At 37.8% G+C, this 25,945-nt stretch overlaps 1 protein-coding gene across 1 annotated transcript in view; it reads left to right on the forward strand.

Moving 5' to 3' along the window:
• Positions 1-25,945, forward strand: part of CNTNAP5 (contactin associated protein family member 5) — a 282,395-nt gene that overhangs the window by 152,489 nt on the left and 103,961 nt on the right. Inside the window, exons 8-11 of the mRNA XM_082763797.1 lie at positions 2,201-2,465; positions 5,171-5,320; positions 6,363-6,534; positions 23,235-23,341. Coding sequence (XP_082619923.1) covers positions 2,201-2,465; positions 5,171-5,320; positions 6,363-6,534; positions 23,235-23,341 — 694 coding nt within the window. The remainder of the gene's footprint in view (positions 1-2,200; positions 2,466-5,170; positions 5,321-6,362; positions 6,535-23,234; positions 23,342-25,945) is intronic.

A 25,945-nucleotide genomic window follows, 5' to 3' on the forward strand; every position in this document is an offset into this window, starting at 1 on the left:
CTTTACTGCTTTGTGTGGAGATACTTAAATCACTATAAATGCCTAAGATTCCCAAGATTTGTCATCTCATTTTGATTTTGTAAACCTTTAAAAAGCTCTAGAGAAAGTTACATGTATTTGCTTATATCATTGCAGTTGACTGCTTTGTGTAATTTGTCTATCTGCTTTGAATTTGATTGAAAATGGAGGTACAAATACAGCAACAATAACAAAAAAAAGAAGAAAAAAAAAAAAAAAAAAAAAAAAACCTGTGGCATCTATTCTGCAGACAATACCCAGCAGGTAGCAGAAACTTTTAAAAGGTTGAGAGCAAATTTCCATTTTACTTCCCACCTGACTAATGTTCAGATAAGTTTGGATAAGCTTTGGATTATATCTCAAAACTCATTGTAACATGATATACCCATGGATACCTTTTGCCATTGCTAAATCTGCTATGTAGCATTCTTCACATAACAAGGCAGGGAATACATAGATTGATATAGATATATATCTGTCAAGGGCTGTTTCATGCAGTGATAAATTCAGTCTCTTTCTGGCACTTTATTTATTTTCCATTTTAAAATAAAGGGTAGAAAGACATTTGAAAGCAATAGGGAACCAGTTCCATCAGCTGTTTTAGATTTCAGAAAGGAATTCCCCAAGCACTGCGCAACTTCCTACACATCCATCAAGTGCTGTTCGTTATAATTATCCTGTTAGAGAGAGATACCAGCTCTGATAACAAGTGGTACTATGGAGAAAGCCTTTTACTCTTTTTTTTTTTGGTATTTTATAAAGCAGACTAGTTCAAAGCAAGCTGGCTGCAACACTTTCCTGGAGTGGCCTTGAAAGACACAGCTCCTTGAATGTATTCTGGCTTTATATATTGTTAAGATTTTACTATATGGCTTGAATGACCTAGTTGGGTAATCTACAATGGCTGAACAAAACACTGGAGTTGGTTCATTTATAAACTACAGGGATACATGCTGGTGCAGATTTTGCTGACTGCTGTGAGAAAATATGGTGCTCTTCTCAGCAAATAGCATCATTGGTTTCGGGGTTGGATGACTGATTAAGTTAAAGACCATTTAAGTTTGGTGTTGAGATAATGTTGGATTTCACTGCTCTTGCTGTGTGTCAAATGTTTTAATAATTCCTCAAAATTCCCCATGGAAATCATGAGACCTACCATCAGCCAGTAAATCACACAAGTATTGTATTATCCCACTTATAAGTACTGGATCTGAGAGACTTTTAGCTTGAATTTTCTTATGATTTTTTTTCTTATGAATCTTTTCAGAATAATCATTTATTAAAAAAAAAATAAAAATATGTTATTATTTAAGTTGACCATTGTTATTTGGAATAGCATAGGGGTGTGTCACCCTGTGTAAAAGAAAATGTGGCCAGTAGTACTACTAGTGGAAGTTGTATATTGAATATTTGAAACATGGAACATGTTTCTGGAAAACTGGAAACGTGCCTCATGTTTGGTCCCATACGATACATTGAAGTAAATGTGGGAGGCATTACTTTTAAGGTCATATAGCTTCAGTGTAAGTGGGCAAAAAATATTGTTGTTAACAGCTACATTTTGGTTTATATTTAAAATAAATTTAGTCTAGTTCCTTTTTTTTTTTTTTTTCTAATTTGCAGCTTTTCTCATTCACAGTTATGTAATCCCATCAGTACACAGTCATTGTGTGGGACCTTTGTGTCACATCTTGCAGCACATGAAGGCTCAAGAGAACTTGCTAGTAGTGCTTTGGTGTCAGTTCCTGAAGTCAGCCTAGATCCAAATGACATAAAGCCAAACTTGAGCTTGAAATGGGAAATATTGGGAAACACAGAGCACAGGCAGCCATGTGGAGGTGGTCTGTCTGGGCTAACACTGACCTGCAGCAAATACAGACTTGATACAGAACATTTGGAGCATATCTAGATCCTTCTAAGAACTGAGATTTGGAAGTGTTTTTTTTTTGTTTGTTTGTTTGTTTTCTGCGTGGGGTGAACATACAAATTTGAAGTCATGTATGTTTTCCCTGAATGAACAAATACATTTCCTAGTGAGTTCCAAAGGTTTGTGTCTGAATAAAAATACTTATTTCCTAGTACCTAGCACCAGTAGAAATCCAATGAGCTTATTTAAATACTTTTTTTTTTTTTGATGTCTGAAAAAAATATGTTAACAATGTTTGCTTTTTATTATTTGCAGGGGAACGTGACCTTTTCCTGCTCAGAACCACAAATTGTTCCCATCACCTTTGTCAGCTCCAGTAGAAGCTACTTGCTACTGCCTGGCACTCCTCAAATTGATGGTTTGTCAGTCAGTTTCCAGTTTCGAACATGGAATAAAGATGGCTTACTCCTGTCCACTGAATTGTCTGAAAAGTCAGGATCTCTCTTGGTTTACCTCCACGGTGGGAGATTGACACTACTTATTCAGAAAGTGACAGAAAACCCTGTGGAAATTAGTGAAGGTACTTTATTTTTGTTTTCTTTCACCCATCTCTCTTTAAAATACAAAGGCTTGATGCCACTGGAAGAAAGGATAGCAAAGTACGGAAGCACCAAATCTTGTTTTCTGTTTACAATTTTTTTTTCGCACTTTCCAGTAGTACCACCACTCTGTGCAGTTTGAGGAAGATCTGAACGCGTAGAGTTGGTATCCTACGATCTTCAGACTAATTCTATTCTACAGTTATCTCTGTGTTTTCAAAGTCCTGCTAAATTTTCTTCAGTCAGGTCACATGCAGACCTTCATGATTCTTGTCCTCACATTGTGCTGAAGTAAGCTGGGAGCCAGCTTGGCAGCTATGCTTTTCACTAGTACAAGTTAACACAGCCTCAGAGCTGATTTTCTTCATCTGGCTGTTGCTTTACACTCTCCTTTTACACTACACACAGAAGAGAAACTGACCATGGGCTTCCTCTCCTCAAACTCCCTCACTGGCATCCTAAGCCAATTTGCAAGCTGCTTTGTGCAGCTGTAGGGATGCAAATGGGTGAAATGTGGCTGCCTCTCTGACCTAAAATTCTGGGGAAATTGTTTGTAAACATTAAACAGGCCAGCTGTGTTTCGTCTCCAAGAGACAAGGCAACAGTTTCAAACTGTACAGCAGAGCAAGGACCAGGGCGGCCCAGCTGTCATCTCAGTGTGACCTATATATGCCATGCTGGTTTCCTGAGCAGAAGTATTCTAGCCCAGGGCTGTGCACGTCTCATACTACTATGCAACCATGCTGGGTGGGAGTCCAGGAAATTCATTTCCACGCAGGCTGAATACACAGTTTCCAAACATGGATGTATAATAGACTTGATGGAACTCAGAGGTCTGAATAATAATAGTATTTTCTAAAAAGAACATCTGTTTAAAAATATGTAATATAAAATATTCTTGGTGCAGACTAAAAGAGTGCAGTTGTGTCTATTAAATGAAATACAGAGAAAATCTGACAGAGTTGTCAAAGCAGAGCTGCTCCGTATGTATATTTCATTCCCTTTTGTGATAGAAAATGAGGCAGCCTTGCGTCTGTCCTTATTCATGTGGATTGTTACAGCTTCAGTTTGCTGCAACCAAATGTTGAAAACTGAATTTCCAGCCTTTATTGCAGTCCTAATTAGATTGACAAATCTGAGATGATGCCAATATTTGTTTGGGTGTACTTGTTTTTATGTAGGTCTGAAATCATGATCCTGAGCCCAGCCTTTGGTGCTATCCAAAACATTGCTAAACTGCCTACTTACACATGGAAAATGTGCAAAAATTGACATGGAAAATGTGCAAAAATTGCAAGTGCCACGTCTTGCAGATGTTGATACGCACAATAAACTCATGCTTAGTCAAGAATGCACCTGGTTTTGACCCAAATGTGGCCTATTTTTTCTTGACATCTTTTCAAACTTAAACACGGTATTTCATAATGGACTTGTTCTAGCTGTAAACTCATCCTTTTTTTTTTTTTCCTTTTTTTTTTTTTTCCCCCTGGGAAACTGGCGTCTTATTCTATGGAAATTGTGTGTGCGTTAGCAGCCATTACTCCGGAAATAGTCTCATTTTCAAATTTGTAACGAAATGGCTTTTAATACACATAACACCCATAATTTTTTTTATTTTGTTTTGAACTGTTCTCACACCTCTTTGTGTCACTAAGTGCTAGTTTGTTTCTTCTGAAAGCTACATTAACAAAAAATATCCCATTAGGGAGGGGAATAAATGCTAGTTGTCTGAGCCTGGTCTCAGAGACTGCAGCTTGATGGTAGTGTACGTCAAGGTGTGATTGGTTTACTTTTGGTCTGCACCACTGTGTGAGAGCTCAGAGATTTGCCCGCTGCTTTTCATGGTTGTCAACGTAGAGGATGTGGAGTTTCTTTGTATCCTTGTGGTGCTATTTCAAGAGCCCCAAGATGCAACGTTGATTGTCAGAATATGAAAACTGAGGTGTTATTTCCCTGTTACTTTGCATAAAAGTATAACAGAAAGAGGCTACCCAGTACTATAATCTCCCACATCCCTTTAAAGGTTCCTGGACACAGCAACAATCCCAGATCTCAGAAAACCCATGTCAAAATTGAATATATATGGGCACATCCATCAATAAGAGTGTGTGCTAACTTAGTGCTGAAGGGTTTTAAGGACAGAAGTCCTACTGAAACATATTGGGGGTTGTCAGCTTTCATAAGGAGACTGAGAGAAGTTATGACCATTTCACTGAATCTAATCCTCTGAAATCTCAGGTATGCATTTAGTCCTAGAAGTTTAGTAGAGATCTCTGCACAATCCTGTGAGCTACAAGCATTTCCCAACAGACTCAAAGTAATCATAACCACCCTCTCTCTTCCCTCCCCCCCCCCCCCCCCCAATGTTAATAGTGTACTACCAAAAAGGTAAAGGGCACAGCAAACATGCATGAGTGCCTGCAGTATAGCAAGCAGGTTGGATCAAAATGTGCAGATGATCTACTTAAATACTCCTAAAAACTTTCCCTTTCTTGGACCTTCTATGCCGGTTTACTTTCAGAGGCAATGAGTTCTTTTCAGCTGCTGTTTTTGCCCATGTTGGGTTCTGCTGCCTGTTTGTGATCACAGGTTGGAAGCAAAGATTTGAAAAACGTTGTCTCCTGCACTTCTTTTTTCACATTTTTTCACCCTTTGTGCCTTTTTTTTTTTTTTTTCTCCTTCCCAGGCACCAATCTCCATGATGGTCTTTGGCATTCAGTTAACATCAATGCCAGAAGGCATCGCATTACCCTGACACTGGATAACAACGCTGGCACTGCCATCCATGCAACCACTGTCTCAAGGATCTACTCGGGAAACAGCTACTATTTTGGAGGTAAGTTGTTTCAGATAGACATAGGACAGGTTTTCATGATAGAAATTCTCAGATTCTGAGGTCTCCCAAATGTACTTTGCACCTAATAGCAAATGCTGTAGTAACTGGTTTTTTACCACCTATTGAGTTGCATTGCAAACTAACACAGCTGTTAAAGGGGACTAGCTGAGGAGTAGCTATATCTAGCTAGTAAAACATGCAAAAGCCGCGTATCTGTACTAGGCATGAGTGTTTTTTTCTGGTTAAAAGGACAGAGCACTGCCAGTTGCATTAAAATTCCTGTAGATATCACTGTCCTGATCAGGCTCAGTGATTTTAGACTTCAGAACATAATTGACACATGGCTCAGATCTACAAAGGTATTTAGGTACTGTGCTTTCATTGAAATGAATGTAGGTTTAGCTCAATTCTGAAAATGGAAAGAATCTTGAAAAATACTACCTCCTGCTTTTTGGAGTGTAAGCATTAATGTAGATAAAGGGAGTGTCATCAACTGTCTATTTTAGCTCTGACATACTTCTGCGTTGTGCTTACTGCAGTGAGGCTCTGATCTGATGAACTCTCTGGATACAGCGCTAAGTGAGGATATGAAGAAGGCTTTGGATCTCAGAATTGGCCAAATACCATAGAGGTTCAGACACAAACAATTTTCTTGCTTGCTGTCCCTATGATTTCACCGTTATACTCTGTGCCTTGCCTCAGCAGCAGAATTTAACCCGTAATAATTTCATAGTTTGCACAGCTTTTCTTATGGGAGTCAATTGCTATTGACTGTGAGGTTTAAAGAACATGCAAAAAATGAACTTTGATTTTGCTTAGCACATGCAAAAATCTCATACTCTGATATCTCTAGTGGTGAGATATCCTTTATTTCTTCCCTTTTTTATTTTATTTTTTTACTGAAAGATTTATAGCACAGAAAGTTGCATAGCTCAAAAAACACTTGGAATAATGAGTGTCCAAGCCCTTACATTAGGAAATCCCAACAGAAACAGATGAACATTCCAATATTCTTCTCTGCCTCTTTTCTTTTTTCCCACAGGGTGCCCTGACAATTTCACTGATTCCCAATGTTTAAATCCCATTACTGCTTTTCAAGGCTGTATGAGGCTCATCTTTATTGATAACCAGCCCAAGGACCTCATTTTAGTTCAGCAAGGCTCCCTGGGGAATTTCAGTGATTTACACATTGATCTGTGTGGCATCAAAGACAGGTAATTATTGTTTCCTCTTTCTTGTGTTTGTTCTTTTTTCATCCTAGTGGTTTATAAATACAGGTTACATTAAGTGAAAATTCTCATCTGCCAACATTAAAGATATTAGGCATAATAAAGCTACTAATAGGAAATATTACAGCAAAGATAGAAGAGCTGGAGGGGAAATAGTTTCAATTACATGAGGCTCTCTTCACATTGACTTGTATGAAATAGAGTATGCAAATCCAATCAAACTACAGATTGGTGAAAGGATTAAATTTTATGCATAAACAACATTTGATTGCTTTGAAGTTTTAGAGGGAAATGAAAGAGAAGGAAAAATTATTTGATTCATCAGAACATGTCATCCCCTTAATATACTAGCTGTTTTTGGTTAGGTAGATCGTTTACAATTTTTCTTCTTAGCCATTACAGCACAGCACTTCCATAATGAAGATATGGTACACCTCATGCAGCATATTGACCATTTGGTGTAAGTCAATATTATGATGAAATGCCTGTATCTACCAATGACACATTTTAGTTTACATACTGATCTGAATCACTAGGAAGTTAAAATCTGAGAGTAAGCCCCGATTTTCTATTTAAGGGTAGAGAAGCAATAAGCAACAAATATTTTTTATATAGTTCATAATTTCTCCTTTGCTTCTTATGGATAGATTCTGGTTTTGTTTGTTTTTAAATCTGGCTAAGTTCTGAAAAATGAAAATGGAACTGCTGAAAATTTCACATGCTTCAGATAGTTAAGTGAATAGTAAGGATATTTTGGAAATACGTTAGGAGCTTAAGGACTGAAAGTAATTTTTCAGACATACTGCTTAGGTGGAGCTGAAAGCTGATCTCATTGCTTTCTATAGGAAGGATCAGGTAGCAAGAGCTAGTAAGGTGGGAAAAATCTCTCTTATATGAGATTTTTGTGCTTGTGTTTTTTAACTTGTATGGAGAAAATATTGACTCTGTTGATCAAATCTGTTAAGTTTAATGATGACCAAATTCAGGTAGATATGAATTTCACACTTGGTGTGTCTGGAATGGTGGATGGAATTGATAAGAAGCAGCATATTTAACAAAAGGGATAAAAATATAAACTTTCCAGTGAATTAAGAGCTAAAAAAAGCATTGTGTTTTCTTTCTTGAAAGAACAGATTCTTTAAGATTAAGTGGACCATTCAATGCCAATTCGTATATTGAAACAGAAGAAAATGCTTCTGGTATGTGGCAGAGGTGCTATGAGACATCTCCAATGCCTTCACTGTCACAAAGTCCAGGCTGCAAAGTAAATCTATGGTACTACTCCAAGTGTCATGCTCGTCTTTGGCATCCCAAAGATGACAAGCATATGTCTGTGATGATACCATAAACTATTTAAGGCAAGGATCCAAACATAATAAGAAAGGTGGAACTTTATTTTACATAATCATTGGCTTGAATATGTCATGCATAAATAAAAGCTATACATGATCTAGTGAAGATGAATGTGGTCTGTTCCACTATGATTCTCTGGACAGCCTTAAATTTATGTCTCTACTATATGATCTACGTGAAAAAGACAAAGTAGATTAAAAAGGGGGGAAAAGACAATTGATAATTGTCAAAAGTGTTTCTCTTATGGCTGGATTCAGTGTAACAGTGGACCTGCCCTGAAGGGAAAGACAGAAACCTTCAGAGTAGTAAAGTATTGTACAGAAATTCTGAAATTCCCCTGGTAACCAAAAGGAATGAGCATTGCTGGAGTCGTGGGGATTGCAGCTTTCTCATTTAGTGAAACACTCAGTGCGCTCTCCCTGTCTGGCAACTCCAATAATTCTGCTGAAATTATTTTGCAGGGAAGAAAGAAGGATTTTTTTTTTTTTTTGTCCAAATCATACTACATATTTCTCACATCCTGAGAGAAGTTAAATTTACAAAATAGATTTCAGGAAGTTACAAAAATTGTTGAAAGATTCTCAGGGTGAAGTACTGCTGGTGTAGAACTGAAGTCGAGTGATTATAGCAGAAACAGGCCATTGGAAAGAGGGATGAAATTAAATGAAAATGAATTAAGAAAATACAGATAAGAGGCAAATCCTTTGTGTTATTTTCCAACAGGGTTGTTCCTAATCCAGTGGTTAACCTGAGGAAAGCCTGACCATGAAAGTATTCTTGGAGTGCATTCTTCCTAACATTTTTTGAACATTTTATGTTCTGCAGGTCCATATTATGGCCTAATTAGTTAAACTATAGAAGGAAGGTTGGGGAGAACAGGAGATTTGAATTCAGAATTCTGGCAAATTGAAGGTCAGCCTTGCTGTCTAGTCTGCACGGTCTATGCTTGAGTATGTTTTCAAGCCTTATTCAGATTGGTTCATTGCACAAAGTGTCTGACACATCATTTACAGTCACTATAGTGCTCTATATTGCAGCAGCTCTGGGCTTGTAGGAAAGTTGGGGTCTGGCTCCAGGCATGCAATATGCAGCTGCTCATTCTATATATGTAAGGAGTGTTAAAATTCTGTAAGAGCATCATCCACAAGAAATATGATCTCCCCTTTCTTAATTGTAAGATTTATTGCGATGTGCACTGTAAAAGCACGTTTTTGTAATTTTAACACATGTGGGAATTGTGTTTCTTAATTAACATGTAAATGGGGCATTTGTCTTAGTTACCTAAGCACAGAAAGCTCTTTGAGGAATATGCCTCTATTTAGAAAGCAATTCATTTGTTACAGGATTGTAGGCCAAGCTTGTTCAGACCTGGGCTCTGAAAACAGTAGCTAGACAGCTCTCTGCAACTTATTTTGGCTCTTAGAAAGAGGATGAACGGGTTTATTTTGAAAGATGACAAGTTGGGACTACTGTTGATGCTGGCAGTATGTTTTTTTTTTGTTGTAGTTGTTTTTTTTTGTGTGTGTGTGTGTGTGTTTTTTGTTTGTTTGTTTGTTTTTTTGGTTTTTGTTTTTGAGAGAGAGAGCAATGAATTGTGTAAGCTTATTATGCTCATGCCAGGATTCTCAGTATAAAGCGATGAGCCTCCATTAATTTAAATGGAGCTACCTGAGGGACTGAGCCTTAATATCTCATCATTTCATCTCTAGCATTTGAACTATATGTGTGCTCAGGTGAACTTTGCATGAATGCCTTCTGTATCACTGTATTTGTTTTTTCTATTCTTCAGTACCTATTTCTGGGAGATAAATGCCTTGACACTAGCTGAGGTATTAAACAGTACTCAGAAAAAAATGGGGATGTCCATAGGTATATACAGAATTTTGCCTTCTTTTCATTGGTGTCTGAGGAGACAGTGCCAAGTGAAAATGCTTTTGCAGACCTGAGTGAATCTATCATCACTGACCCTGCTTTGAGCAGGTGACTCTTGCCAGGGACCTCCAGAGTTGCCTTCCAGCCTCAGCATTTCTGTGAATGAGACCACCCAGTAGCTGCTCTGGTCCTGCCTGAAAGGGTAGTCCAGGAGGTATCTGAGACAGCTGGGATTAGCAGGTAATGCAAAGGAAACTCAAGTCTTACATGCTTTCATGAGGACATTAAGACATTGTGCAGTCTGAAGTAGTCAACACAGACTGTCATGATGGAAGAAGGCTAGTAAGTGCTATCTCTTAATAAGAAACTGCCTGTTTGCAGCCCTCAGTTGCAGTGCCAGAATTGTTTTTATTCCTACTGTGGCATCTGAAGTCATCTCTGATTTGCCATGCCCTTGGATGGTACCTGCATGTCATCCTCAGGTGACATAACCTGTGCAAGGAGAGGCACCCCCAGTCTGTTCAGAGCTGTGTCTGTTCCACAAGTTCTGGAAAGTAATACCATATTCCCTTTGCCTCCTTCAGGGCAAAGCTCTTCCTCGATACTGTTCCCAACACCTTGTGGAATGGAAAAATACAATTTGTAGGAGGAAGCAATCTTTCTTGTAGGACTTGGCATTACCTCTGCTGCCTTTATGCTGTTAATCTAGTAAACTGTTTTTCTTTTGTTCATAGTATGTATATTTACTGTGGTTGTCCAAATGCATAGATTGCTCTGTGTTTTCTGAGGGTGTTGTAAAGTGTGGTGCTTACATTGCTCTTGTTACGAAGTGTTAGATGTCATAGCCATTTTCCAATGCATTTATCCCCATGTAAAGAAAAAATGAGATAATATGCTGCTAAGCCATAGAGGTCTGCTCCATATGTAAAAGAAAGTGGATTTGTTTAATTTTCTCTGTCTTTGTTGTTGCCTCTTCAGGATTTCTGCTTGGTTAGGAGTGCCAGGTACTCAGCAGGGTGTGTTTGCTTTATGCTGAATTAATGAGTCAGAAAAATATAGCAGCCGAGTACAGAGCAGAGAGTAACAAGGCAGAGATGAAACATGGAAGTGAAGGTGCCATGAAGTCCCTGAATTCAGAGACTTCTGGGGAGGGAAGGAGGTGTCTTTGGGTATGTATGCATACTTTGCAGAAGTACAAGTCCTACACTGACAATTGTGACCACAAGCCATCTGGCAAATAAATGCAGGCTCTCTTTGTGGATTTATTTTCAGTTCAGATTGATGTAAATTAGGTTTGTGGCTAGAGGGATCATACAACCCTCACTCCTGGGATTTTGCATTGTAAGTGGTTTTTGGGAAAGAAGGCGTCTTCTGAGGTGATATAATAAATCTAAAAGCTTCCAGGGAAAAGCCTGACTGGTAAGAAAGTCTGGTGAGAACAGAATGATTCTTTCTGTCTTTGGCCATTAATCCTGATGTTTAGCCATCACAGGTTCATTAGCACTCTTGCTTTTAAATTTCTGTTCTCTATGAACATATTCAGAACTCAAATAAAATGGGTCTAGAAAACATCCTCTGCAAAGAAAGACTGATTAAGTGCTGGTTCTTCAACCAGAAAAGAGATTGCTGAGGGAAGGCAGCATAACGGGCCTCAGGTGGTAAAAGGCTGCTGCAGTTCAGAAAAGAATAATCTTCTCTGGCCAAGATGTACAGGAGAACACCTGTGACATAGGCTGCCTGAGGAAACTGTCAAGTCACTGGAAGACTTTAAGAACAGGTTACATGAGTCTCTGAGAAACAGGAAACATGGGTATGCACAATCCTGCCTTGGGGCATAGGCATGGACTAAGTGATCTTCTGAGTTCCCTTCCAGCTCTTTGTGATTCTCTGCATTTGCTCAGGCTTCTCCTCCAGCTAGAACAGTTGTGGCTTGTTCTTGCTTTAGGGGGGTCTGAAATGTCAACAACAATAACATTGCTTCAGAAAAAAAAAAAAGCATATAAATGTGGGAAGAGCCTGTCAGGAATTCAGCTCAGAATTGTATCATACACCTGTGAGAACTTGTTTGGTAGATGCATCTCTCTGGTGCTCTAAGGAAGTTCTGTGGCAGGGTGGGGAGGCAAGCAGATAGCCCTCAGGTATGATGTTTTTTAATATATATATATATTTTTTAACTTGTATATATTTTAAGTTTAGAGTGTAAAGAAATGGAGGAAGAAGAGCAACAAATTCTGTCCATTTGTCCTTTTCCTGTTTCGCTCTTTGCTTCTAACAATGCATGATTCATTTTTGCAACTACAGGGTGATGTTCTGTGAGTGACAGAATTTTCTACTCTTTTTTTTTTTTTTTTTTTTTTTTTTTTTCTGGGGGGGTGGGTTCTTCTTTGTGGACTCCATAATGTCTAGAATGAGGATTCATCTGAGGCCGTATGTTTCTTTTGATGACTACTAGCTTGATTCCTTTCTACTCGTCTTTCTATTTTTATGACATTGTCTCATTTCTTGGCTTTGAGGTGTCTGACCATCTTTCGGATGTGGTCAAAATGATGGCAAGATATTCATATGGTGTTGGGAGGAGGCAGGGACTGAGGCACTGGACATTTATGGAAGCATTTACACTTTCATATATCAAGCTAATAACTGTGTGTTGATCACTTCGCATCCTCTTTCAGTTGCTAAAAGAAGTGCAAATCCAGTTGGATATATTCACTGATCTCAGCCTTGGCCTGACCAACCCTTTCCAAGAAGTATGTCCTCTCTGGGTCACTCAGAGGTGATGTGTGCAGCTCTGACTATAAGTCTGTCATTCAGGCCTTTTGGCTGTTTCTAAAACTGACCCTCTGTTCTTGTGTGCCACAAACTGTTGTCTACAAGGAAAAATTAAATAGGCTAGGACTCTTCAGCCTGGATACAAGAGCTAAGCAGGATTGTGCATTGAGGAGCAGCATGAAGGAGGTGAATCATGAAGTATTTGCTGTTTCTCAAAATTCACATCTTACACAGCATCAAACTGGATGCCATTAGATGCTGTAGAGGTCAAATGTAAAGGAAAAAGCCAGTAAGGCATACATGAATCCTTAAGCCACAGATTGTTGGAAGCTGATAGAGAGTTTGGTGAGATGTTCTTAAAGTCATCTCATCAGCATCTTTGCTGTGACACTATCAGAGTAAGGAAACTGGAGTAGAGGCACTGGTGATCTGAACTGAAGTCTGGAGATAGGTCTTAGTACTGAGAATTCTGAGTTTCTTACTTTTTAAAACATCCTCTTCATCATGGGCAACTCTTTGTACTCAGTTTTTCAGAGCAGAAATATGTTTTGTTGTATCTGTGCTCATTTCAAAATATGTGGGAATCTGACTTTGCATTTTACTAAGTAATAATTTGCACTGTTTTCTCTTTCTGCATAGCAATGGATTAGTGGGGGTGTTAGTCTGTGTGTATGTGGGCAAACAATGGAAGATATACATATATATATATATATATATATATAAAAGATATATAGCTTGGGAGAATTTCAAGCAGCCTCTCATTTAAAAATAAATGAAATGGGTAGGAAAATAAATATGCAGATGCTGAGAACTTGGCCACACTGTTGAGAAGCTCTGGGATTTCCCATTCAGCAATTGGCTGGAATGCTGGATTTTGGGACTAGAAGTACTAGCTTCAGTCCTGACACTGAGTTGGTTGTTTGCTATAGTTGGCATCCTATTCAATTAATAGATGGAGGAATGTGGGCTCAAGAGATACTGCAGCTCAAGAGTTGCCATGGATATTAGGAAAACATGCCAGAAAATCATTAAACCTCAGTCCAGAAACACTGTGGATTTCCAGCCCTACATCATATGGCACAGATGCTCCCTTTGGGCTGTGCAAGGCTGTCTGCTCTTACAGCAGATACATCAGCAAGGGAATACATCAGCAAGGGCTGCCTTAAAGCTTGTAGACATGGGTTCATTAATCTCATCCACTTCTTGTGTGTAATGGGACAAACTCTGTTTAACAGTGTTAGTCACAGAGGAGAAAATTCTGTTTCCAGTTCACAAAGAGGTAAGATCTGGCATGATTTCTCATACCAGCTCCTTCAAACTCTGTAAAGAAAAGTGCTTTGGAGATATTGCAGTTGAGATATCTTGCACCAAACAGCGGTAGTAAGGAGAAAACTGGCATCATTTTCCCCTGACCTCACATCATGGAACTAGTCTCTGTTCCTCCAAATGTTTCTAGACAAATGGTTGCTTCCATCAGGGTTTCAAGAGAGGAATAGTTGCATCTTTAACAATCATGTTGGTTACCTTCATGCTTTTGAACTTCTCAACCTGTATCACAATGGATGTGGCCTTTAGGTTGTTTGTTGACAGAGAAGCTTTGCTAAGGAGCCTGAACTTCAATATGATTCTGCCCTCCCTGCCAGGGCTGAAAAAGCTTGAAGCTGTTGACTTTTTGGTGATAAAGTTTACCTGGACAAAGGTAGGGCTAAGGCAGGTGCAGAAGCACAGTACACCCATTATTATATCATCATAAGTTGTATACACAATTTGTGCTTATGTATCTGAGACGTGATAGTTTTGGGACTGAAGCCACAGCACATTTCTGTGCTGAACCTGTCATTCATAAATAAACTAGTAGTCAGAGCCTCCTTTACTTTAGGCACACATCCACATGAATACATAAATGCATGCGTTGCTCTCCCTGCCTGTAACTGAGAGGGTACTTTAATCTGATTGCTGCAGTTAGTGTTGATTTTGTGCTGATGAAGCTTTGACTGGGTTGTCCTATTTTTACTTGGCTGGCACCATGCCCTCACTATAGCAAATACTGACAGTACTTGTCAAGGACAACACTGGGAGCTTCAGTTCCCTTAAGTGACCTAGGAAGAAACAAAACAAAACAAAACAAAAGGATTCATGTTGAAACCACCTTAACAGATGGGCTGATGATGTCTTGTCATGTAGGACATTCTGGGGATTCCAAGGATTTGCAGTTAGGAATGCAAACTTGACCTCAGATATCTCCTTACAAATTCTGGCATTGTTTTATCATGCTAGCATCAGTGGGCAGGCACACACACTGTTATTGCCATCCTTATTAAACCAAGATTCATCTGCATATTCCAATTCTCCTAGGAAATACAAGTAGAGAGAGCAGCATGTGGTATACATAATAATCACTGTGATGGGATTGACATTAACAGTTTACTTCATTAGGGAGAAACACGCTGAGTTGATTCACAGGTTTGTGTCCCTGTGCTCCTGAGTCATGGAGCACAAAGAAGTGAAAGAAAAGTGTCCTTAGTCCTTACCCTTTTATCCCTAGACATGTTTTATCTGTGGAAATTCCTCGTAATATTTTCTAAATAAATTAAAGTATTCTTTTTCCTTGCCACACAGATCTGACCTTTTAAATCCTACTTTTTACGTACTTCCTTTGTAGATTCCGTTAGATTTTACTATCAGTTTTTACTTGTAAGAAATAATAATTTCCAACTTTTTCCTTCTTTTAGTAATGAACTTAATGTTATTTCATGTGTTGTACTGTCAAAACGGACCTTTGGGAAATTAATTACTATTGCAGGTGAAGCAGGTTAGGATAAATCTGATGAAAGTACAGTCTCCTTTTGCATTTCCCTAATCTCTTCTAAGAATTAATGTATGCCCTGCAGCTGAAGCCAAACTTTATATGATTTTTTTTTCTAAGTTGGCCATGCAAATGAGAAATATCCTGGCTAATTATGCCCAGTGAGTTTTAGTTTTATTTATTACAATCCCAGGCTGGGATTGGAAAAGCAAACACTTCATACTGCGTATGAATACTACATACTTCCCATATAAATACCTGCAGTGCATTGGAGAAGGAATCAAAACATTAATAATTTGGCATTCATTCTTCTCGTTCTCTCTACTGTTCCTGTTTTCAGTATTTAGTGTCTTTTCTGCAGAAATGACACTGATTTGACAGTCTGGATTTTTTTTCTCTTTCCAAAAGGTCGTCTTAACATTTCTTTTTGGTTTTCTAGCAATGAGTCAGACCTTTTCAGATCATGCTCGCTGAATAAGAAAAAAAATCTGATTCTGGGTAAATCACAGGTAGATATGGTAGTTGTGAATCTTGTGAGTTTGTACTTCTGTCAGCAGAGTGTTTGAACTGCACATCCTCAGATGGTGGAACGCCTGGATTTTTTTATTTTTTTTTTCTTTTTTGAATTATTCCATTGAAATGCTACAGGGAGGCTGTCCTCATGGGTTGGTTAAGAAGGTCTGATAATCCAGGTTACAGATCCTCTGATCTCATATAACATTAAAAATATGACTTCAGTCCTGTGACGGATTATTTTCTGTGTCCTTTTTGTGTCTCTTGCCTCTTTCAAATGTAGGCTCCAGAGCACATATTTACAAATAGCACATAAGCACACTGAAGATCCCTTCAGTTTCTATTTTAATGAAAGAAATTGAAGACAGGTTTTCAAAAACTTTCCCTTTCTCATGTTTGTTTTGATACTTTCTAAAACACTGACAAATTGCTTTTTGTGCAGCAAAAAAATACAGTATTGTAAGAAATTGCTTTCTTTTTCATCAAATTGTCTTTATAAAATTTAACTTTTCCCACTTTCTTTTCACTAAAAACAAAGCAAAACACTGGAAATAATGTTATGGAAAGGAAAAAGGAAAAATCCTTAATCCAAACTATGTTATATGGTGGGGAGATTAAAAATGAAAAAGGTATCTTAATTACTTTTTCCCTTGTAAAGATTGATATGCACTGGGGGAAAAAAAAAAAAAAAAAAAAGAAAAGAAAAAAAAAAGTGTTAGAAACAGAAGTATACATGGTGTTCTGTGAGAGTGAAAAATCCCTTGGGAGATCTTTCCCCAAAGAATGTACCATCAATTAAACATGCTAACATAAAACCATTGCAGGTAGCTCATTTTGGAGTGAGAGTCTGGGAAACCCACTCAATACCACACAAGTTTTAGGATGGAAGGGCAGGATGAAGAAAAACTCAGCAATAAAGGAAACCACACTGAGCCAACCCAAAATCTGGGTATCAGAATTAAAACCCCTGCAGTTCTGGAGAACATCCCCACCTCTTCTCATATCTATTCTAATGTTAAACTAACTGGATAATGCAGCTGGTGACAGAACATCTCTCTCTGGCTGCTTAAGAGCTGACTGGCAATTAAGTGTAATAAAACTATGTAAAAGAATTCCCTGCTGTTGGTCTGGTATATGAGCTTTGCACTGTCAGATGATTTCCTTCTGTGGTAATTATAAGACAAGAATATGTTTGTACAAAGCAAATTCTCTGTAAAATAGGCAATCACACTGGATGACGCTACCTCTGAAGAAAGGGGCAGTTTTCTGTCCTTTGCCTCTAATGTGAATGAAAGTTAATGTTCAGATTATTTGGATAATGTCATGAGATGATTTTGCTCTCACTTAATTTTAAGTTTTTGTTTTTATTAACTTTGCTTTGTATATGCAACACCAGCTGCAGAAAACACTGATTGAGGACCATGAATGGTGCACTGGTATGTAGCAATACTGTGTTTTCAGAGCAAACAGACAGGTTCTTCAGACTTACCTGCTGCATTCATATCCTTCATCTGAACTGCAGACAGACTGTGTTAATTTAGTCTTGTTCTTTTTCAGATGAGCTTGCCTACTTATTTATTTTCAAGTGGAGTAAGAAAATGGTGCTGAATTAAAATCTCACTTAACTGATGGTGCTGCAGAGTAACTAAGATCAGTGCTGATCTGGTCCTTAAAATGTGTTTAACAAATTCTGTAACAGGTGATTACACAACTAGTTTGAGCAGGGTGAACATTTTGCTCTATCTGTCATGTACCTGTATGTGCGGGAAGATGGCAGAGATTGAGATAGTTACCTTTTATTTTTCTTATGGAGTGGAGGGCCGAGTAACGCTGGAGAAGGGGGTTGCCACTGAATGAGGCCTCTGTGGAGAAAGCAGACCGTTAGAAGGTTGATAGGGAGCTTCTGAAGTGTTTTTTTGGAATCTGACTTAAGTGTGGAACTGAATTTCTAGGGAGACCTAAATATTGTTTATCCCCATTGCTAATCATGTAGTCAAAATTCATGCAATGTGCAACCCCATGGTATATTAAAGGCTAACTGTGGGTATGCATGGAGGATATAATATCCTCTCCCTGTTTATTTGTGTGTTTGGTTTTCACAGATGGCTTTTCTGCTTTTGCTTTGTAAAATAATGAATTCTAAATGGAACAGCTGTCTGTACAGGATGGTTTATTTGTCCTTTTTTAATTTTCAAATTTATTTATATAAAATCCTTTCTGCTGATGCCAAGCCAAACTGTCAGCACATTTACCTCTATTGAAAATGTAGGTGTTCTAACAACAAAGCAATCAAATGCTTAAAAAAGGGAGAAAAAAAAAGGAAAAAAAAAAAAAAAAAGCCTTTTATCTAAGCACAGATAAATAGTTTTTTTTTCCTTTTACTTGTACCAATCCCAGAACAGCCTCCTCGCACAGTTCTGTCCCAGCCATGTGCCCGTGGGCATTTAGCATCAACTTCAGATCTTCTAAATGTTGCTCTCACAGTGGTATTCAAGCACAGAGCCTGAAATTGTAATAATATATTTTAAATGTTCTGTCATCAAAGTTTTGCCAATCTCAGGAAGAAGAAAAATATTTTTCTTTAGATATGTTTATATCTATTAGAAGTGACAGAGGAAATGACTTGTGGTGTGGAAGAGGAAAATCCTTTGTTCATGTTACTCCTGTTCTTTTTGTATTCCATTACTTTTCATACGGTAATAAATTTAGGGAAGAAAATGTAGGTGGCTTAAAAGAAAAAAAAAAAAAAAGAAAACAAAACAAAAAAGAAAACATGCCATAGTATTTTTTATTAAAGTTCTTCAGTTTGTTAAAGCTGAAGCAAGAGAAAGAAGTTGGGAAGTGGCGTAAGGAGGAGGGAATGTGCTGCTTGATGCTAAGAGAAAAGAAAGTCATGATGCAAGTTGGGAGTCTTAATGATACTTCTATTCATTCTTTTCCCTTCCGTCCTCTGGTTCTAGTAGTTCTCTCTTCTCCATAGGATATATAGCTCACTATTTTGCCACAAACGGACATTCAGAGATAAACAAGATGGGATGTGTTCCTGTAGTACTTTCTTTTCTAATGCTATCTCTTCATTTGTTTTCCCATTGGTAAATCCCTGAAGTTGATAAACTTTGTCCATGTAGTGGTGTTGGTGGATTTATCTTACCTTTCCCTTCCAGTGCTTGTTTGGTCTCCCTTTGAGTCCATTTCATATATTTGAGATATAATTTGGCAAGGAGTTTCAGATTCACTGCTCAGTAGAGTAAGACAAAAAGGCATGCTATTGCCTTTGGCCTAAGTGTACTGATTTTTTTTTTGGGGGGGAGGGAGGGGACACACGACATTTTACCAGAGCAAAGGTTACACACTGTTATGGTAACACCATGAGCTTAATTGTACATGCATGCTTACTATACAAAATAATCAGTATTAACAGTCTATTTCATTGATTATACATGAAATAGCTGCACCTCCTAAAATATGAAAACATGCTGAAGGAACATTAATTGGTGATAATATAAAGCAAATGCTGTCTTGAAAAAGATGCCTTTCACTTTTGTATGTGTTCTTGTTACAACACTGTTGAGTTGCTTCAAAATGATACAACTTTTTTTTTTTTTTTCTTTTTCTCTCAGCTTTCTTTTTTTTCTGTTTATTTAGGAAGAATACATAGTGGTACAGGCAGGATGTGTTGTGCTGACTGTAACAAAATCTGAGAGGTGCTTATTGAAAGTACCAGGTTTATTTCCAGTCAAGTGTAGCATCAAATGCATAGAACTCCTTCAACCTTCCCACTCAAGTAATTTTGTCATTGTTATTTCTTCGTCATTCCAATAAACGGCCAAATTTTGCCTTTTAATGTCTATGCAGTTTGTCCTTTGAATTCAAAGGAAGCACATGCATTTTTGGAGACGTTTCATCTAAGTACAGTGAGTGCTTTTGTGAAGGCTTTGCTAATTGCTCACTTAAGTGTTTGTTTTCCAGCTTGGCTGAAGAAGGGAAAAATGATTTGTTTCATTTATTTATTTATTTTTATAAAATTAATTCACCATGAGATATTTTGTGAATTATTCTGGAATCAGAAAGATCAGAGTTCCTGGTCTATCACAAGTTGTCTTAGGCAAATCATTAAGTTTCAAAGTGTCCCATTTGTCATACTCACTAAAATTGACTGAATCTGTTTGTTTGTTTCAATTGCAAATAGGTCAGGGGCTGCCTACTGCAGTTGTTTGTCGTTGAAAAATTCTATGATACCACTGTGATCTTTGCTAGAATTGCTTGAATCCACTAGAATGCAAATATCTGTATTTTAAAATATATGTATTGAACCCTTCAGCATGAGGTTCTGGGACAGTCGACAAATGAAACAACCTGTGATTTATCCATGTCTTGATTAATTTTAATCATAATTATTTCTTAATTTGGACTTCTCTGACAATTAGGATAAATTTTGCTTCTAATGAAGACAGAACTGCTCAGTTAGAATGGGATTATGGTAATTATTAGAGTTGCAAAGAAATTTGTTTCATAAGCTCTTAGAAGGGTTAGTTATCTGACCAAAACAAGATCAATGTGGTTGGTGCTAATTAAAGCAAATAGACTAAGGAATAAAAGAATGTTTAATTCTGAATTTATGAATATCATTAAAAGCTTACATAGCTAGTTCAACTCGTCTGTTGTGCATTGTTGGGGGAAGAAAAAGTGTCTGCATTTGTAAGACAAACAGAAATGAAAAGTGACCTTCAACTTTGTAAAGCCTTTATTAAGGAAGCTGTTTTAATGGAATAAATGTGTCTAAGCCTCTGATACAGGCCTTTGGCAAACCACAAATGACTAGCGATTAGCTGTACTGTATGGGGTTAATTAATAAGAGTTAGTTTAAAAGTAGGCAAAAAACATTTGTCCATTACACTGATGATGTAAATTATGATAATGATACAGTGCAGTGCTATTTTTACCTCTCCTAAGAGCTTTATAAACATCAGATATTTCTTGTCTTCATCACTCTCTGCAATATGAGTATAGCTACTTCTCTTGTAAAGGTGATATAAGTGAATGTTTATCATCAAAAAGCAGGTAGAAGTGAAGGCAATGAGCTGAGGGCAAGACCAGGCATGACCGAAGTGTAAACTTGAGCAAATTGCTCTTCCAGTCAAAATTTATATTTATCACTGCAGAGCTGTTGAACCACTGTGCTTCTCATGAAGTCTCTGGGATGAAACTGCTGGTGAGTCCTGCAGAGCATAGCTGGGCACAGGTCATGCATCAGCCAGTCCTACTTGTGCCATCCCGTAGGCTGTTCTTGCCGTCTTTAGCATTGACCCACAGCTTAATCTCTTCTCCATTGCCATGAGTAGATGTGATGGCAGAGGGGCTGGCTAAGCTGTCTCTGGGGCTTTTCTCTCTGCTGAATGATTTCTCAGCATACCATTAAAAGCTGAAGGCTCGCCCTTTCTCAGACTGCCTGTCAGTACAAGGCAAAACCAACAGCTTTGCCCATTCCCTTTGTCTTTCCTGTTTTAGATGTTTAAGTAAAAAGCCTAAGAAATGGTAAACTGACGAGATAAACTGACGAGATGGACTTTGAGACTCACCGTCTTTATTTCCCTTGCTGTATGTCTCAACTGTTCTCTACAGCAGTGCAAAAACCTCCCTGGTGAGCAGGAAATCCAGGAGCATATATGCCGTTTTCTTTCCCCATTCTATATTTGAGACCGATGATTAGTGGAAGCCATAAAAATTATTTTTTGTAAGAGTAATATACTTTATAATTGCCTCAACTGATGTTACTGATAGTTATAAATATCACATTTTCTTCTTGAATCCCTTATGTCTGTAATATTTGAATAATAAATAATGACTATAAGAACAATTGATTAAGTATTAATAAAAATGAGTTAATCTTTAATCTTTTGATGTTTAATATGTTGTCTGTGTAATTTTATTATGGTGGTATAAATTGTGGCCAAGTAAATCTGAGTTCCAGATCAAATCTCATCCCCAGACATATGGAGACAAGGATGTGTGTGCAAGTACTTGCACACAGCATGTTGAGGACACGAAGTTAGTCTGATAGGCCTTTATTCACATATGCAAGTTTCCTGGAGTAGTTAGTGTTGGCAACTCCAAATAACCTTGGACTCAAGTAAGCTGATGAATGCATGGCTGGTGGGGCTCAGAAGCCTGTGGAGCACAGTGGCCATTAGTGACACATAAATTTTCAATTTCTACAAATTAAATGTGCTTTAATTGCCAGGATTCTTGAAGAAACAGACAGAAAGATAAAGTTAAAGGCAATGTGCACAGTTAAATGCAAACGTTTACTAAGACTGAGACGAACTACAAGAAAATCAGGTCTTCAACTAGTACAAATCTAGGTAGCTTCAGTGACGTCATTGGTTGCGGGCAGCACTGAAAAATCTGGGCCTTAAAAAGGTTCAATTTGCAGCCAAGCAGACCCTAATGAAATGCTGGTGAGGGTGAGATGGATAGATTGTCTGTTTTCTATCCACCCACTCATCACAATTGCATCAGTGGTATTAAAAACAAGTTACTCATTTTTCAGAATTTGAACACACAGTGTAAAAGAGATTATCTAATATACAGTAAGGAAAGAAAAAAAAAAAAAAGGAAAGGAAAGAAAAGACAATGGAACAAGCTCTGTTTCCATGTAGACCAGTGTAACTCCATTACACTGCCTGTATTTACACCACTGTAGTTCAGATCAGTGTTCACCTCTTGTCCTGGAGATTGAATTTATCTCCCACAGCTTTTGTTTCTGTTCACTTCCCAAGCTGCATGCTGTTATGCCTCTTTCTTCTTTTAATAATTTGCTTCTCAATAATACTTTGGAAGCATACCAACTAAAACAAGGGAAAGAAGAGAGAGTACAGAACTCATAACTGACGCATATTTCCCCTTTCACTTCTGAGATTTTAATGTCATTTGAACTACCACAAAATGTAATGCAGCCTAATTTTGGTGATAATGATTCCTTTTTAATCAGAGGACTGGGAATTCTTCTTTGAAACTAGATTTCAGTAGTATTTTCACCTGTTATTCATCCTCCTACTCCTCTGTGCTCAGATAGTTTGTGGCACTTTAATTGCTAACAAGTGACGGACAACTGGATTTTTATTTATTCATTCATTTATTTTGAGAGTGATCTTTACTGGATTGCTAGATTTATTAAATGTTGTTGTCTTCAGTGCTTATGATGGAAGTCAAAGATCAGAGGAATAACTAATTACCTCAGGTAATATGCAGTGATTCAGCCTTAGGAAACACTTGCCTGAAAGGAAAATAGACTTTTTTTTTTTTTCCCAGAACATTATTTTTATTGAAATATTTATAATGAATTACATTTTTTAAATCTGTCTCTGACCAGATGTTTGCCTAACTACTGTGAACATGGAGGAAAATGCTCTCAGTCCTGGACCACATTTTACTGCGACTGTAATGATACAGGTTACATGGGAGCTACCTGTCATAACTGTAAGTAAACTCACACATTCATTGTTCTCTACTACAACAGATATGTCAATGTGCACATAAAACAGAGAGAAACTTAGTGAGATGTCATCTCATATTGTAGGATATGACATGCCCTGACATGGCTTATGGAAGAGTTCAAGAACTGGTCTGGGAAAACTATGGGAACCCATTTATAAATTTGCTTTTTTTTTGACAAATATTTTGGTGAAAACAAAGCCATATTATTTTAACTGCTTTCCACATTTTTTCTCATATTGTGCAGTGATTTGGAGAACCTTTCATTCATTCATGTTGCATACACATCACAGATTAGTTAGTCACCGGACATTTACATTTAGTCAAATTTAGCTAGAATGAGCTGGGCGAGTTGAATCTCTGGTTGGGATTGCATGTCAAGCACCAGTAATGAATGTATGAAATAAGAAATACTTGCTCTTCAGTACTATGTCTTCTGTTCATATCTTGAACCAAATGTGTAGGCCAATAGGAAGTGGATGGGTTGTCTTTGTTGCTCGTTATCTGGAAACTCATGTTGCAAAACCAATGTTTTCGTGAGTTTATGGTTTTGGAATTTTGCTGAATTCATTGGGCTGCTGCCTTTTAGCAAGGATACATTATCCGAAACAGTAGCAGTACATGATGAACACACATACTGAAATCCACAGCAAGGATTATTAAGGTATTTAAAAAAAAAAAAAAAAAAAAAAAGTATCACAGTAGGCACACCACTCTGGGAATTCTGATTAAAAATAAATAAATGAATAAAATAGAAAGGGGAGTCTAAAATAAAGCCTGTTCATAAAGCTAACTAAAAGGAAAAATAGTTAGAAAATGCAGGTAAAACTTTGTTCTATCACTGGAGATAGAGTAACAGTTCCAGGAATACAGCTGTAACCTCTTCAGGTACTTGATGAGCAGTTGGACTGCAGATAGGATGAAGCTGGTGAGAGATGCATTTTTCCCTGGTAAACTAAAAAGCAGAAGAGAAGAAAAGGTACTTAGCGGCCTGAAGCTGAGAATATTGGCAATGGTACTCTAATTCTAGAGACCCTAATGGTTTGCCACTTAACGATGAAACCATTTGTGGTGTGAAGTCTCCGGTATATGGGAGAGGCAGTTGAGAGATCTATTCATAGATTTGTCTTCCAAGCTGAAGGCACCTGAACTACATTGTAAATTCAAAGCAAGCTAAGTGTTTGGTGCAGAAATCATGTTCTACTGTACCAAACTAGAAGAAGGATGTGAAGAAAAATAACAAGTTTATAATTCAGAAGAGAGGGATTGCTGTTTGCCCGGCATTTTTGTCATTCCAAAAGACATCACTCCTCTTCAAATCATCCAGACCTGAGCCAAAGTACGCAGCAATTAAGGTCATAGCAGAATATTTACACCAGCTGATGCTTGGTGCAAAGCTAGATGGCCAAATCAGTTAACGAGAAGAGAAGGGGTCCTTGTGGCAGGAAGAGATCTGTTGACCATCAAAGGTGGTTAGGGATGCTAACCTCTAGGCTACACCTGAACAATCACATTAGTTCTGGGCCTGAGGCTCACTATGTCTCTGTCAGCTTGGCATGGCTGGTGTCTGAAGGAGACCATCTCATTAATTATTGCAGAGGACTGGTTTATGACTAGTTTTCCCCAAAGATATTTGCATGGAGTTATTGAAACCTCCTGCATCTGTGAACTGATGTCTGCTCTCCCTCAGATCCCAAAGGCACACAGACGTCTGCAGTTATTTAAGGTTCACTACCCTGTAAAAACTACCCTGATAAGTTTCTCAAGTAGATCTATGTTAAGACTTGAATCAGATCAAGCTGTGCACACATGTGATGTACAGCTATTCAGCTGCTGAGCTTATTTACAACCATATTATCAACAGCTAATTTGATTCCAGCTAGATTGTGCAGCCAGCTGCCCTGTAAACCAAGCAATGCTGATAAGCAGTAACATTAGTCTGGAGGAATCCAGTCATCTGCTTGAGATGTGTGATGAAACTGTTTCAAAGCCGATGGGCAAATGTAGGTTGTTGATAAGAAACCTGCAGAACAAGAGACGTTATCATTTTCAGCTGATAGTGGTTGACATACAAGAGTACCTTGTAGCAGGTGAATGAAAACCTCAGATCTGATCATGGTATAACTCCAGAATATCTTCAATGTAAGGGCAGCTCTTCCAATCAGGTAATTCAGTATAGTTCTATTAAAGTAAAACATCTAATTTCTTAAATTTTGAAACATTATCTCAACAGATTTTGATTTTTAGTAGAACACTGAGGCTGACAGTCCTGAAATTGAACTACTACCACTTGGAGAGGCTATTTCTTTTACAAAAATGCCCTTCAGACTTAAGTCTGTGCAGCAACACTGGAAAGATTTAGCTGGCAATCTGCTGCAAGTCAAACATAGTGTGACTAGTTTCATCGTCAGGTAGATTTTGTTTCTTTCTGAGTTGAATCATTGTGATTTTTGTCTCTCTTTGGTGTGGTGTTTGTAAGAGGTTTGCTTTGTTTTCAAGAAGTACTGTATCATGTGTATCTGCAAACCAGAATTAATAGATTTATGTTTTATCAGCTCAGACTGTGAGACCTTACCATTTTAAGAACTG

The sequence above is a fragment of the Aythya marila genome (genome assembly GCF_965140915.1).
Source record: "Aythya marila genome assembly, chromosome: 6".
Classification (NCBI taxonomy): domain Eukaryota; kingdom Metazoa; phylum Chordata; class Aves; order Anseriformes; family Anatidae; genus Aythya; species Aythya marila.